Below are 15942 nucleotides of genomic sequence, written 5' to 3'. Positions count from 1 at the left end.
AGTGAGCTTTATTTGTACCTTAGTACTACAGTCATCTTATTCTACTATCTATCTCATTTGTGTGTGCGTGTGTTTGTGATGCAGTGGACTGGCACCATTTTTAGCTTCAGGGCAGGATTATCAGTGACTTTACTGACCTGATGAGCAATTGTGACTGATTTGGCTTGACATTTGGCTTTATTATAGGGAATAAACCATGATGAATGTATTCTTTGCTTGTCACCATTTTCCCATGACTTAAACTTGAGTGTAACCATTCTGAAGGTAAGATTTATTTTCAGGATTACAAATCCAAATGCGTTGCATTTTAAAATAATAAATAAGCCAAATAAAATAAAGTTAAATAAATAAAAATAGAAAGCTTGCATTTTTTTTTTCATATTCAGTCTGCATTTTGTGAAAGCATACTGTGTTGTAAGGTTGTCAATTGTGGCACCATTGCCCTAAAACTTAAGTTAAGTCTACCCTTTTGTTCTTAATATATAGGTGGGCAATATTTGTTTTTCTAAAGAAGCATTTGGTAAATTATGGGAGTTACGTACACCGTGTTGCGGTTAATGGGACCAGCATGAAAAAAAGTTCATAGAAGACTGCAATAAATGCCCTTTATTAATTACTTAATGATACTTATGATCATTACAGGCAACATGACACAAAATATACCATCTTGAATTTCCTAGCACTTTGATAATATTTGTGTGCAGAACCTTCTTTCCTTCAACAACAAAGACCACATTACACACAATTTAATACTATAACAAACACCAGCGGTGTTCACTCGGATTGTTTTTGCCAATTTCTGTTAAAAAGCATGGGAAGCAGTCTAGGAAAAAATATGTTAAGCCTACCAGTTCTGACCTGTTCGATATGTGATTGAAATTTATTTATTTATTTATTTGTCTTGTATGCCGCCCACTCCCGGAGGACTCCGGGCGGCTCACAAAAGACAAGGGAAAGGGGGAAAACGAGACAAAGACAACATATTAAAAACAAAAACCAACATTCACAATTTCCGTGGAGGTAAATGCTTCTCAGCCCCCCCCCCCCTCCCCGTCTGCTGGAACAGCCAGGACTTGATGGCTTTGCGGAAGGCCGGGAGGGTAGTAAGGGTCCGGATCTCAACAGGGAGCTCGTTCCAGAGGCCAATGACCTGAAGAGGCCAAAAAGATTCAGGGACACTTCGCTTCAGGATTTATATTATATTAGACCTTGCCTTTAAAATCATAATTATTTTTGTGCATGTGAGAACCCCCTTATTCTCTTATCCCTATTCTCTGCACAAGTAGGGCTTTCTGTGCAGCTTCAGAGATTTTAAGAGTTGCTTTTCTCTTTCAATATTTCTTGGGAGCTAGTAACTTGACCAGCAGTCTTTCTCCTGAGATCACCGATTACAGTGAGCCAGCACCATCTTATGATCTGACAAAAGAAGTGCATGTGTAAGCTGGAATTAATTACAGTGTTTGAGAGTTACTGTTAAAAGGAATGTTAACTTAGACTTTAATATTTGAGAGAGAAACAGGGGCAGAAGGTTGAAATTATTACAGTCTTACAGAAATTACTTCGTTTTTACCTTTTATCCATCAGAAGGGCAGCAGAAATTGTTGGATTGTACTGACCAACTAGAGTAGGGGTAGGGCCCAGCAACTCCTAAAAGTTGAGTGGTATAGCAGCAGAGGTGGGTTGCTCCCAGTTCAGCCCAGATCAGGCGAACTGGTAGTGGCGGCGGCGGGAGGCTTCGCCCACCTGCCCAGACGCTTCTGCGCATTCACAGAAACGTTGCGTGTGCGAGTATAAGCACGAGCGAACCAGTAGTGCCGGGATTTGTAGCCGAGGTGGCGCAGTGGTTAGGGTGCAGTACTGCAGGCCACTTCAGCTGACTGTTATCTGCAGTTCAGCGGTTCTAATCTCACCGGCTCAAGGTTGACTCAGCCTTCCATCCTTCCGAGGTGGGTGAAATGACCCGGACTGTGGGGGCGATAAGCTGACTCTGTAAACCGCTTAGAGAGGGCTGAAAGCCCTATAAGCGGTATATAAGTCTAACTGCTATTGCTATTGTTATTGTAATCGACCCCTGTGTGGCAGCAATAACTACCAAGCATCTACCCCAAGATAAAAAGATAATCCTAGATTGTTCGGACTCAGAGGCCCTCCAGAGGAGTTGGAGACCCGTACCTTTTCACACATGGGTCCAACTGAACCTAAGCAAAATTATATATGAAAGCTGAAAATATTGTTGAACACAACACCATGAAAACAGCTATGTACAGGATTACTAGATAAATATTTTTAGTAGCAAGTAAGCATTTCTGAAGGTTCAAGCCACTTTTGCCATACCAGAGTATACAACAGAACAAGCTATAGAGCCCCTTAAGAGACTTAAGTGATGAGATTCCTACGGGTTCTAGGAACTGCAGGTAAAGAGGACACACTCGGATTTTATGCCAGCTGGCCTGGCCAGGGTTCTGTACACATCTGTAAGAAAGAAAACATAGATGAGCTACCAGGTTAAAAAAATCCTCACCACTCCATGCAATCAGCGTTGCAGACAAGATACAAGCTTTCAGGATAACTTAGATCACAAGTGCACTTAACATACAAGCTGGGCCGTTGTAATTTTGACTTCAGGTGGAAGGTCCTAACTGGCAGGAAGAGATAGAGGGCTGAAACCTCTTAGGAACAGCCGAGGTGGCGCAGTGGTTAGGGTGCAGTACTGCAGGCCACTTCAGCTGACTGTTATCTGCAGTTCAGCGGTTCAAATCTCACCGGCTCAAGGTTAACTCAGCCTTCCATCCTTCCGAGATGGGTGAAATGAGGACCCAGACTGTGGGGGCGATATGCTGACTCTGTAAACCGCTTAGAGAAGGCTGAAAGCCCTATGAAGCGGTATATAAGTCTAACTGCTATTGCTATTGCTAAATAAAGTACCTGCAGAATTCATCAATTGCTTTGTGTCAAGGAGGACGTAATTACATCATAGACTGTACTATTCATCAAGGATAGCCATAGTGCTTATGCATCTCTTGGTTGGAGATGACAGGCTTGTTACAAAAGCAGCTTAATCCATTGTTAGACCATAAAGCAACCCAAATGTCATTTACTCACCATAATTTCCGCAGAAGATACCTCTTGCACTACTTGATCAAATTCTTCTGGGGACATAGGCAGAAGGGCTTCGGGGCCAGGCAGTCTGGAAGGGTGACTGAAGGATAGCAAAGGACAAAAACAATTAGTTTCTAATGAATTTGGGACATGATCCGTTAGTCCTGGCACAACAATTGTCTCCACATCCCTATTTCTAGGCTTAGCCTGTGGATAACCATCACTATCGCCTACAAACCATTCTCATTTCAATCACAGCCTTCTCGCCACACCGAAACACAAATGACTTGCTTTGAGCCAGCAGCCTATTCAGCCTGTTAGTCGACATCAAACCAGGTTTCTACCGGAATCTATTGAATGTTTATTAAAGGAGCAGGGCAGGCACACTCGCATTTCCTGCTCGAGGCAACACAGAACTTGTGCTTTAGGATTTTCGCAAATAAATTCAGCAAGGTGGCGGCAAGGATAAAGTACCTTTATTCCAGCGATGTCACTATTTTAGCCAATTCAATTTTTTTAATATAAAAAAAGTTAGGTTTGTGAATATTTTATCCCCAAAGGCCATCATGCACAAAACGTACAGGTGAAGACAGCTGGATGCTAAGGTTGCTATATTTGTGATAGAACTTATCCTCCCTGCTAGCTTAAAGACCCTGAAATACTAAACCTGCCCATGACTTATGGCAGTGGTTCCCAAACGTGGCAACTTTAAGACTTGTGGACTTCAACTTCCAGAATTCTCCAGCCAGCTCTGCTCTCTCTCTGGCTGGAGAATTCTGGGAGTTGAAGTCCACAAGTCTTAAAGTTGCCAAGTTTGGGAACCACTGACGTATGGGGTTGCGTTACCCCAAAGGAGCTGCAAAATAAACATTAAATGCATGATTCCATAAACCTGCTTAGGCTTTTTCCTTCACTGTCACATAGCAAAAGGTTCCTTTTTTTTCTAAAACATTGCCGACTGTAGATTCTTCAGACAACCCCTTCCCAAATTAAAAAAAAAACCTAATCTTTGTTCTCTGAACCAGTTAAAATCACATGCAAATTTGATACGATTAAATTTCCTTTTGGTTTTCCTGGCAGATTCAGAACAGGTGGGATTTAAGGAACATTCTTAAATTGAAATCTCTCTGCCCACCTACAGCCAACAAGGTCATCCAAGGCCTGTAAAGAGCTATTCTTTCTTCTTCCACCCCCCCAAATCCATACGATGCACATGATTTCCTGTACAGGTAGTCCTCGCCCTAACAGTTCATTTAGTGGCCGTTCAAAGTTACAATGGCACAGAAAAAACGTGACTTCAGACCATTTTTCACACTTATGACCACTGCAGTGTCTCGGGGATCCCTTTTGCAAACATCTGACAAGCAAAGTCAATGGGGAAGCCAGATTCACTTAACAACCATGTTACTGACTTAACAACCGCAGTGATTCACTCCCAACAAACGTGGCAAGGAAGGTCGCGAAATGGGGCAAAACTCAATTTAACACACATTTCTCACTTAGCTACAAGAAAGTTTCAGCTCAATTGTGGTCTTAAGTTGAGGACTACCTGTATACTAGTCCGATTTATTTGCAGGCCAATTGTTTTAAGGATCTTTTACGATAGAAAACCAGCTTACAATATTATGATCATTACATACAAACTGGGCAAGGTACAAATGCATAAGCGTTGTACATAAGCCCTGTCCATATGTTTAGCATCTAATTTAGGGACGGGTTTAAAAATATTTGCAGGAAGGGAATTGTTTTATTGGGTTGCTGTGAAGAGGACATTGCAAAAAGCCAGGGATGATGCAGCACAGAAGAAACATACAGCCAACAATTGAATTGAGGGGGAAACGAATAGAGACTTGACATGGGAGGCTAGCATGTAGCAGTCAAGCAAGAGTAGAAAGTAGAAAGGAAGGCTATTGAAAGCTGTGGCACGACATAACCGCGAAAGTCAAAAGCGCGCCGACAACATCGCGGCGCTAAAACCGCGATGTCAAAAGCGCGCGACAACAGCGCGCCGACAGAAGCGCGATTTAACTTAAGGTAAGGTTTAAGGTTAGGTTTAGAGTTAGGTTTAGGGTTATTTTTAGGGTTATGTTACAGCGCGCTTCTGTCGGCGCGCTGTTGTCGCGCGGTTTTGACGGCACGGTTTTGTCACCGCGCTTTAGTGACACGCGCTTTAGTCGACCGCGGTTTTGTGGTGGAACCACTGAAAGCAACCAGCCAGCCTTTTCACTGTGAATGCTCTGCTCACCATCCTCCTCCTCTTTAAGGACCCTGACCTGGGACGACTCCTTGCCATTTCAATCCCTCCCCTTCACCCTCCCCACAACCCACCTCTTTCTCCAGCTAGTAAATTATAATATCGCTGCCAACCTTATCACACACTCAGCTACCCTGAGGAAGTATATAAATAAACTGAGGAAGTAAAAAAAAAAAACTCTTATTAAAAACCAGAGGCAAATTATATCATTATCCAAAATCCACAACTTTTATTTTGACATGTGATGCAAGAACAAAGTGTGGGCAAGCAGAGGTCATGCCCTGCAAACTTGATTATCGGTGCTGGTGGTAAGGGGGGGGGGGGGCGAAGGGAAGGTGGTCCAATCTTAGGTTGCAGAATCAGTACAGGCATAAACCAAGACCACCGTTTGGCTATGCTGGTTCCCAGAGGCCACGCTGAACGTACACGACCGTAGCACCTGAGCAATCTTGGGAAGAATGCTTCTAATTCTGTCACAGTGTGATATTGGTCAGTGCTAAAGGTGACACCCCAGTACTTTCAAAGTGTACTCTGTTCTCTTCTTGGCAAACTCACACTTCAGATACAGAGATTAGTTCAGTTTTGATGTATCCTTTGGCTCCACTAATCACATCCATGGGCTCCGAAGCTAGGGAGAAGCACAGAAAAAGTTTATTTTTGCATCTGGAAAGCAGGAAACACTCAGACTTAAGCTAATGTCTAGACCAGAAGTTCTCAACGGGGGGCCATATGATCCTTCGATATTTCAAGTGGCAACTGGTGAAAAATATATGTCTGTCTCTACATGGGGCAGCCCTTGAAGAGCATTCGGAGACTTCAGCTTGTCCAGAATGCAGCCGTGTGAGCGATTGTGGGTGTACCTCGGTACACCCACGTTACACTATCCTCCGCGAGCTGCACTGGCTGCCTATTGGTCTTCGGATACGCTTCAAGGCGCTAGTCGTCACTTATAAAGCCCTTCATGGTATCGGACCTGGGTACTTGAGACTGCCTACTGCCAATTACCTCCAATAGACCGATTAGATCCCACAGATTAGGCCTCCTCCAAATTCCATCCACTGGCCAATGCCAATTGGCGACCACCCGGAGGAGGGCCTTCTCTGTGGCTGCTCCGGCCCTCTGGAATGAGCTCCCCGTGGAGATTTGGACCCTCACCACCCTCCAGGCCTTCCGCAAAGCCCTTAAAACCTGGCTGTTCCGACAGGCCTGGGGCTAATGATTTTTTGTCCCCCCTCGAATGGTATGGTGGTTAAGTGTTTTAAATTGTGGTATTGTTTTGTTCGTGTTCTTTTTTCTTATTTATATCCCCCCCCCCCCGACTTGGTTGTGAGCCGCCCTGAGTCCCCTCCGGGGAATAGGGCAGCATAGAAATATAATAAACTCAACTCAACTGTCTGTGTGTGTGTGTGTGTGTGTGGTGTGTGTGTACATAAAGTGCCAGGGGACCCTTAGACAAGCGTCTATTATACTGGAAATAGTGTCTTGTTGACACCAGAAAATGCACCTCTTACTGTCCTATATCCGTGGAGGTGGCACCGATGCAATGATTGAGAAACACTGGTCTAGACAGCTCTCCCAACTTCCATTTATATTAATTTAGATGAGTGCAAAAAGTAAAAGAAAAAAAGCTTCATAAAAAAGAATTCTGGCCACGAGGCAAACATCTTTCAAACTTTTATCAATGTAGACATGAGCCAAGCCCACTTTTGAACAACAAAACTGAAAGCAGCTTGTGTGGCAAGCAATGCTTTCAAATGAAGGTCAGTGGATGTTTTGCATGGCAGCAATCTTACTCCTTGCCCACCCCCCATGTCTAGATTCCAAAGAACTCTTGTCGGATTCAGGGGTAGAAGCAGGGAAAACTGAGACTCCTAATGTGGTCTCCAAGGGTATTGCCAAAATCGAGGCACACAAGCATGCACATCTGGACGTGAGACCGTTTACCCTTGTGAAAAAAGAAGAGAGAAAACTACTCACACTCTTTGGGTCTGGAGTAATATTTTCCGAATGCATTGTCTTTGAGAGTGCCTGGATACAGGTACTTCAGTGGGTTCTCGGGAAAATTCTCTGCGGCCATCACTTTGTAATTTCGAATGATATCTGGTAGGCTGACTGCAGAGAGTTCCTTTTTTGTATAAGGTTCCACAGAGTGGAAGGATTGATCTGGGGCAAGGCGAGATGCATTGGGGGAAAAGAAACAGAAGATAAATGTTACAAGTTTTTCAATGTACAACGAACATATTTTTCAATTATGGTTTTATGGTTTTATTATTTATAGGCCGCCCTTTTCCCTGAGGGGACTCAGGGCGGCTTACAATATATAGGGAGGGGAGTACAAGACAGTAAGACATAAAACAATACATAGTAAAAATAGTATACAACATTCATCATTCGGGTGGGGACGGATTACGATCTTTATCCCCAGGCCTGACGGGATAGCCAGGTCTTGAGGGCTGTGCGAAAGGTCTGGACGGTGGTGAGGGTACGAATCTCCACGGGGAGATCGTTCCAAAGGGTCGGAGCTACTACTGAAAAGGCTCTCCTCCGTGTAGTTGCCAGTCGACACTGACTGGCGGATGGAACTCGGAGGAGGCCTAATCTGTGCGATCTAATAGGTCGCAAGGAGGTAAAGGTGCTTTTTTTCAAGAGGCAACAGGACTTTCTTGCTTTTTCTTAGTAGACGTTTCGTTTTTCATCCAAGAAGCTTCTTCAGCTCAATATTTTTCAATTGTTTTATTTGGGGTTGGCTTTTAACAGAAGCTTGACAATGTAGAAATTTTATCAAAAACTCTTGCCAGAATTAGAGCAATGAAGTTGCTAGAAAGTCTATAGATGGAAGATGGTAAAATTACAGGATTACCACTGTTCCTTCTAGTTCCTGATTCACACTTTATATTCTCTTTAGAATTTCTTGTAATCTGTAATAATTTGAACCCTCTCCAGGATCTTTTCTGAAATTCTTTCAGAGAGCTATTTGTCTGTAGCAGACCACTGCCATCTTGTGGCCTGTCCAGAAATTGAATTTTCTTTTTAATTAATTTGCCACCTATTGTATTACTGTGATCTGAGCAGAATATATTTTATATCCTTGGGCATGGAATTGTTTGCATGTTAATATTTAGGCAGAGTTTTATTTTTTTTAAAGAAAAAGTTGTATTTAATTTATGTTTTGGGAGATGTGGCCATCTTCCTGGGGGGAAAGGTAGAGAAAGTACTGAAACTTACTCATCAAACCTCAATGCCATAGAACCAGGGAATAACTATACACATTACCGTATTTTTCGGACTATAAGATGCACCAGTGTATAAGACGCACCAAGATTTCTAAGAGGTAAGTAAGTCCTCTCCAGCCCCCAGAAGCATGCTGCAGACTACAGCAGGGGGAAGGCTAAAATGTCTCCGTTTTGGGATGTGGGGGCGGGGCTTTGGGAGGCCAAAAATTGCCGTATTTAATGTATAAGCCGCACCAACATTTCCGTGCTCTTTTAGGGGGGAAAAGGTGTGTCTTATAGTCCGAAAAATACAGTATTTAAACTTCTGCACTTTGACTTTTTAATGGCCAGAAAGGCATAACAGGATATCAGTCAAATTTCTTTTCTTATAACTAGGGTTCTCAACTGGGGTTCTCAATCTCCCAGAAATGGCGGTAGCAGGAACAACAAAGTTGGTACTTCAGTGCAGGAGGTGAAGTCAATGTGAAGACCAAGAGGACTTCTGACCAACAAAGCTCTGAGATCTCCAACCCTTCACCCCAGTGGTGGGTTTCAAATTGTTTTGGAACCTACTCTGTGGGTGTGGCCTCCTTTATGGGAGTGGCTTGCCGGCCATGTGACCTGGTAGGAGTGGCTTGCCAGCCATGTGCTTTCGCTCTCTCTCTTTCCTTCCTTTTGTCTCTCTGTCCCTTTTTTCTTTCATCTCTCTCACTTTTTCTTTCTTCTTTCTTTCTTTCTTTCTTTCTTTCTTTCTTTCTTTCTTTCTTTCTTTCTTTCTTTCTTTCTTCCTCTTTCTCTCTCTGTGTGTGTGTGTGTGTGTGTGTGTGTAGCAGTGGTGGGTTTCAAAATTTTTTGGAACCTCTTCTGTAGGTGTGGCCTGCTTTCCAGGTCCATTGGTGGAACCTCTTCTAACCGGTTCGGTAGATTTGACGAACCGGTTCTACCGAATAAGTGCGAACTGGTAGGAACCGACCTCTGCTTCACCCTATGGGTTCCAAGCATTTTACCGCAATCTCAAACATTTGCTTAATCTCAAACATTTGCTTAAACATATATTTATGCAATTCAGGCAACCATGAATTGAGAATAATTTTGGATTTATACAGTTTACATGCACAAGCATTCACTAAGGACTGCATTTGGGATTGTTGCAGATTTCCTTCCTATACAATATTCTATTAGGGAAGCCTCAGGACCTAGTAGTATTTTCATTCAAAATGATATGATTAATTAAGTAGCTCTGTGGATTTTAATTTGATGCTTTTCCTTCTGTAGTTTTACTTCTGTTCTTCCTTCAGTAAGTATTATGAGGCTGTCCCTGCTACTTTTTTTTTTTTTTTTTAAACTGGATCCATTCTCTTCTGTTGAGGGGTTTCTGGAACTCAAATTGTCATGGTAACATCTAAAACAGTTTGTTGGTCTGAATGCTTTTGAATGTCCACCTAACCTTTGCCGGAAGAGCAAGGTTGGGCTCTCCTAGTGCTCCTGTCCTTCTTGTTGGCACAAAGTAGGCCAGGACAGCATCCCTGCCTGAATTGTTGGAAGAAAGTTGCTTCCCTGTCATGGCCTCTGCCAGTCATTCTTGAGAGCTCATGGGCCCTGGCCTGACTCAATATTTATTTGATGGATTTTTATGTATGAGTAAAATATGTAAGAGAGAGATTGAGGGAGAGAGAAAAATGAAAGATACCAAATTTACCTTGCTTCCCCGAAAATAAGACCTCCCCGGATAATAAGCCCAATTCGGCTTTTGAGTGCATGTGCTAAAATAAGCCCTCCACGAAAATAGTGCAACACAGCAGTAGCCATGAGGTGACCATGGCCGCTGACTCCTGTACCTCAAAAATAATAGGACCTCACGGAAAATAAGGCCAAGCGCTTATTTTTGGGGAAACACGGTAGTTATCTCCAATTCCATCCGCCAGCCAATGTCGGCTGGCGACCCCCCCGGGGGAGAGCCTTCTCTGTTGCAGCTCCAGCCCTCTGGAATGATCTCCCTGTCGAGATCCGGACCCTTACGACCCTCCTGGCTTTCTGCAAAGCCACCAAGTCCTGGCTGCTCCAGCAGGCCGGGGGGCTTGTGAAACATCCAGCCCCGTGGAAATTGTGAATGTTGTGGTTTTGTTTTTAAAGTGTTGTCTTTGTCTAGTCTTCCCCCTTCCCTTGTCTATTGTGAGCCGCCCGGAGTCCTTCGGGAGTGGGCGGCATACAAGACAAATACAATACAATACAATACAATAATACAATTTTATACAAAGAAAATCTACACATAACCTTGAGTAGATAAAGAGAATGCTATTGCGTTATTCCGCTATACTGAATAATATGAGATTTTCTTAAACAAAGGCAACTATGTTCTTATCCCATAGAGTTGTGGAAATTAATAAGGATTTAAACTGACTGGGAGAAACCAGGTCTGAGCTCGTTAAACTGTGAAATTTTCCAAGTCGGAGACAAAAATTTCCTTCCTAAAAGCACAAGAGCTCCAAGCACAAAGGGGATTCGCAGGCTCGTCACAACACAAAGTCTTTCCTCTAGGTTTTACTTACCGTTTGCTGGTCCTTCCACCCAGGTGAAAGTGATTGCTCCGTCTCGACTACTTTCACTGAACCTCAAAAGGAACGTCCCAGTCTCCATATCCTTAAGCAGCATGCGCTCTTGGTCCTTGCTAACAAAGCCCATGATGTGCCTGCAACATGGGGAAGAAGAACATTATTCCTATCAAAGGAGGGCCTCTGCTTTTTAGAGCCGAGGTGGCGCAGTGGTTAGGGTGCAGTACTGCAGGCCACTTCAGCTGACTGCTAGCTGCAGTTCGGCGGTTCAAATCTCACCGGCTCAAGGTTGACTCAGCCTTCCATCCTTCCGAGGTGGGTAAAATGAGGACCCGGATTGTTAGGGGCGATATGCTGACTCTATAAACCGCTTAGAGAGGGCTGAAAGCCCTATGAAGCAGTATATAAGTCTAACTGCTATTGCTATTAAACGCGGAACTAGGATCTTGCAGTGTCTTTCTGCCAAAAGGGGGAAGAGGGAGCTTAAATATTCAAGGACTGCATGACCCCGGTGGCAGGCCTCCCCGTATATTATAAAGCTATGAGAAAGTCCCTCTCCCCATGTACACAGAAAGAGTTTGGTTCTTAAAGGGAAGAATTCAGAAGAATTCCAGCAAGGGAACTACAGGTAATCCTTGACTTACAACAGTTCGCTTAGTGCAGTGTTTGTCAACCTTGGCAACTTGAAGATGTCCGGACTTCAACTCCCAGAATTCCCCAGCCAGCAAATGCTGGCTGGGGAATTCTGGGAGTTGAAGTCCAAACATCTTCAAGTTGCCAAGGTTGACAAACACTGGCTTAGTGACTGTTCAAAGTTATAACAAAACTGAAAAGAGTGACTTATGACCATTTTTTCACATTTACAACCTTTGCAGTATCCCCACGGGCACGTGATTTACATTTGTTTGCTTGACAACTGACTTATGCTTATGACGGTTGCAGTGTCCCGGGGTCATGTGATTCCCTTTTGCGATCTTCTGACAAATCAATGGGGAAGCCGGATTCACTTAACAACCATGTTGCTAACTCAGCATCTGCAGTGATTCACTTGGCAAGAAAAGACGTAAAATGGGGCAAAACTCACTTAACAAATGTGTAACGTAGCAACATAAATTTGGGGCTCAATCGTAGGTCGTAACGTTAGGACTCACCTGCAACAGTTCTACTTTCAATCTAACTAACCTTGCTACTGCAAGGTTGCGCCGAGGTGGCGCAGTGGTTAGGGGGAAGTACTGCAGGCCACTTCAGCTGACTGCTATCTGCAGTTCGGCGGTTCAAATCTCACCGGCTCAAGGTTGACTCAGCCTTCCATCCTTCCGAGGTGGGTAAAATGAGGACCCGGATTGTTGGGGGCGATATGCTGACTCTGTAAACCGCTTAGAGAGGGCTGAAAGCCCTATGAAGCGGTATATAAGTCTAACTGCTATTGCTATTGCTACTGGAAACTCTGCAAGATTAATTCTGGGTAAAATAATTTACTTTTCCTTCAGGCAGCTGCCTACATCCTGGCAACACATTTTATGTTGTGCCATTAAAAAAGCATTTGGCCACGCTTGTGGGTTTCATAATAGAGGAAGATTGCTGTTAACCTCATTAGAAAATGGTCTTTTAGGCTTTGCAGAAATCTAGAGGCACTTTAAAAGAACAGTGGAAAAACACTATAATGGTTCTTTCATTGTGACGTTAACTTTATAATCCATCCCAGATTAGTCTGAAACTCCCATATCGTTTCTCTACTTCTTCTAAAGCCTTTTTACATGCAGCAGGCATATGGAACAATGCTCTTTCTTAAGCACCATCATAACATCCCACATTGAAACTGCCCAGGTTCCAAGTATGGAAGAACCCTGTAAGTTGCCATTAGCGATGTAGTTTCTATTAAGGGAAAGAAAGCAGAAGAAATATTTCCTTTCCTGGCAACAGCACTGCAGACTCTCCCTAAATCTACCATGAAGCCTCAAGCCTGAAGAACAGATTTTCAAAACTAACAGGGACATGGAGGGAAAGAGAAAGAAACCTCATTGTGCAGAAGAAAAGAAAAACAGATTCCATTCACACACTACAGGATTCTTCCTTTTAGGGTTCTAAAGTTAATAAGAGTCCAAGGGAGTCTTTTTTTTTTAATATTACTGGCTGTAAATATAGTTTGACTTCAATATGTTGTGAAGTCCATCTGGAATCAATCCGGATTTGTTTGGCTTTCTTTTTGGGCCCTGAGCAAAACACACTTACCCATCGTTCCAGAGGCAGATCAAGTGTTTCCTGATCAGTTCAAGGATCCCTTCAATCCACAGCCAAAAGGCAAAATTTTTATCATTCAGGTTTTCCTGAAATCAAGAAAAACCAAAAGCTGAAGTGGTAAAAAATTGCTCACGGATTTAGCATCAGTCATCCCAAGGGTGTCAGTTTTTAATTTAATTTTCATTTCTTGCCACTTGCTTGGTGTTTTCACATTTGTTTGGTGTACTCATTTTTCTGAATATTTAAGAAAGGGGTGTCCAAATGATTAATAAGTTGCAGCTTCAAGGCCTCCATTATCCCAAAATTCCTGTCCTTCCATTTTTTCAAACCATGCTTCCTACAATGAATATTAGACTGTGGAGTCCTTGATGCACTCTGAGTTCAATTGCCCTTTTGCAGATTTTTTGTTACTCGAGTAGATAACATCTTCATTGAATTAAACCACCCCCACACACAAACTCCCCCCCCCCAAGTGCATCTAGAAGCTAAAAGCTTCCTTTGTTTTCTGTTTGCAAGAGAAACCTCCTATGCACTCTTATTTTTGTACATGAGTCGGTTGTTTCTCCCGAGAAATCCTCAAACAGCAAAGGCTTTATTAAAATGTCATGGGAAACATCTATTAGCCACATTGAAGGTCAAGTTGGACACCAACGTCTGTTCTAGGTATCGTCTTCCATGGCAAGCAACCACTAGAGTGGAAGACAATTCAGCAGTCCCAACGGAAGGGCTAGGAAACCAGCGCTCATCCAGATAGTATTAGATCCCCATCTCCGATCAGCTCAAGTTGGTATGGATGCTTGTAAGGACTGCTAATTGTGATAGCAGTTCCTCCCAATTTCAGCTCTGTTCTTTTGCCATCCATTAAGTTGTTCCAGAGACAGGGTCCCATTTCTTGCTGTTGATACTAAACCATAATAGGTGGGTCTATACATCACATGAAGCCTAAAGGAAAGTTCATCATAGACTATACATAAACTGGAACAGCCTATAATCATGTCTACATCAGGGACGTGCAGTCAGGAGAGACAGGAGAGGCAGAGCCTCACCACTGTCATCATGAAAAGAAAAAAAAATGTAAAAGGAAAAAGGCAAGAGCTGAGGTCAGGCTGAGCTAGTTGCTGCCAGAGTGACCGTGGATGACTCTGCTTAACTGTTCAAAAAAGCCTCTAAAAAAGCGCCCTCTACAGGAGGAGGCAGGAGAACGACGTGCCTCATCTAGTCTGACTTTAGGCATTTTATGATCACTCGAGCAGAGTTAAGCAAGGATTAAAAGCCGAAAAATTCCTGACTCTGGCAGCAACTAGCTCAACCTGACCTCAGCTCTTGCCTTTTTCCTTTTACATTTTTTTTTCTTTTCGTGATGACAGGCAAGAGCAGAGTTGAAATCCTCTCAGAAACAGCTGGAAAAGGTACCTGTGGGTGGGAGGGAGGGGGAGGAATTCAAACTTCATCCTCAAGTGTAGACTCCCCCCGCCAAGTGTAGTTTAATTGCAGACAGAGCCACTTTGCCTGTTCAAAAACACACACACACACAGTTGGATAAAAATATATAAGCCCAGCTTCACTGATTACAAGTTTGAAAAGGCAACGTGGCTCCGCCTGCAGTCAAAGGCTCAGATAGGCTCCCCTCCGGCTTCTCTGCCTCTTTTCTCACCCCAGCCTGCAAGCAGGAGGCGAGTGGGTGGGTGGGTGGGTTTTATTGCGTTTCAGGCATTTCCCACCCAGACAGCAGGCTACATTTGCAATGGTGGAGGGGAATTGAGGGAGGGGGTATGGCAAAGGAGCTGCTTTCAAGCCATTGGAAAATATATCCAATCCAACTTCTGTGTTTGTGTTTGTTTGAGAGAGAGTGAGTGAGAGAGGGAAGAGGGTAGGAGACAAAGTCCAATCCAACTTGTCTGTGTCCGTGTGTCTGTTTGAGAGAGGGGGAGAGGGAGGAAGTAGGGGGAGGGAGAAGAAAAAGAATGAAGGAAACTTTTCCGCAAAGGAGAAAAACAAATGCTGTCACTTTAAATTGGAACTGAGCATGCCTGGCTGTGGAATTCTGGGAGTTGAAGTCCACAAGTCTAAAAAAATTTGAAACCCACCACTGTGTCAGTGCCTCACCAGCCATAAACCTCACCGCACGTCACTGGTCTACATTGATGGAATGTAAACGCTCCAAACTATTCAAGAACAACATTTTTGTTCTTACCCCAGGTATGATTCAGCCAGAATCAAGAATAATTCAGATGCACTCTTTTATAGTAGGAAGAAAATCCAACGAGAAATGGTTTATATGAAGTTACATTGATTTCCATAACATTAGCTGAGGAACAGCGACTCATACCTTGCAGAATCTTGCCCATGAAATAAGGCCATCTGGAGTACATCCATTTGCTAAAAGGAAAAACAAAACCCAAGATATTTCCATCAGGTCACTAACATTTATGCATTTCTAAAAAGAGCCGAGGTGGCGCAGTGGTTAGGGTGCAGTACTGCAGGCCACTTCAGCAGACTGTTATCTGCAGTTCAGCGGTTCTAATCTCACCGGCTCAAGGTTGACTCAGCCTTCCATCCTTCCAAGGTGGGTGAAATGAGGACC

The 15942-nt window shown here is 43.5% G+C and overlaps 1 protein-coding gene across 3 annotated transcripts in view; it reads right to left on the bottom strand.

Moving 5' to 3' along the window:
* Positions 1-1318: 1318 nt before the first annotated feature.
* STAT1 (signal transducer and activator of transcription 1) overlaps positions 1319-15942 on the bottom strand; it is a 48734-nt gene continuing 34110 nt past the window's right edge. For 2 of the 3 annotated variants that reach the window (XM_087707780.1, XM_087707793.1), the window contains 7 exons: positions 15688-15737; positions 13350-13444; positions 11115-11254; positions 7331-7516; positions 5909-5981; positions 3103-3199; positions 1319-2472 (listed from right to left, as the gene is read on the bottom strand). In XM_087707780.1, coding sequence (XP_087563906.1) covers positions 2437-2472; positions 3103-3199; positions 5909-5981; positions 7331-7516; positions 11115-11254; positions 13350-13444; positions 15688-15737 — 677 coding nt within the window. In that variant the 3' untranslated portion in view covers positions 1319-2436. Of the gene's footprint in view, positions 2473-3102; positions 3200-5654; positions 5982-7330; positions 7517-11114; positions 11255-13349; positions 13445-15687; positions 15738-15942 lie in introns of those variants that run through there. The other variant, XM_087707786.1, reaches the window with a different exon arrangement.

The sequence above is a fragment of the Thamnophis sirtalis genome, unplaced genomic scaffold (assembly GCF_051295495.1).
Source record: "Thamnophis sirtalis isolate CommonGarterSnake01/CBP01778 unplaced genomic scaffold, rThaSir2_p1.2 scaffold_1, whole genome shotgun sequence".
In the NCBI taxonomy this organism is placed as follows: Eukaryota; Metazoa; Chordata; class Lepidosauria; order Squamata; family Natricidae; genus Thamnophis; species Thamnophis sirtalis.
This window is presented reverse-complemented; position numbering and strand designations above follow the sequence as displayed.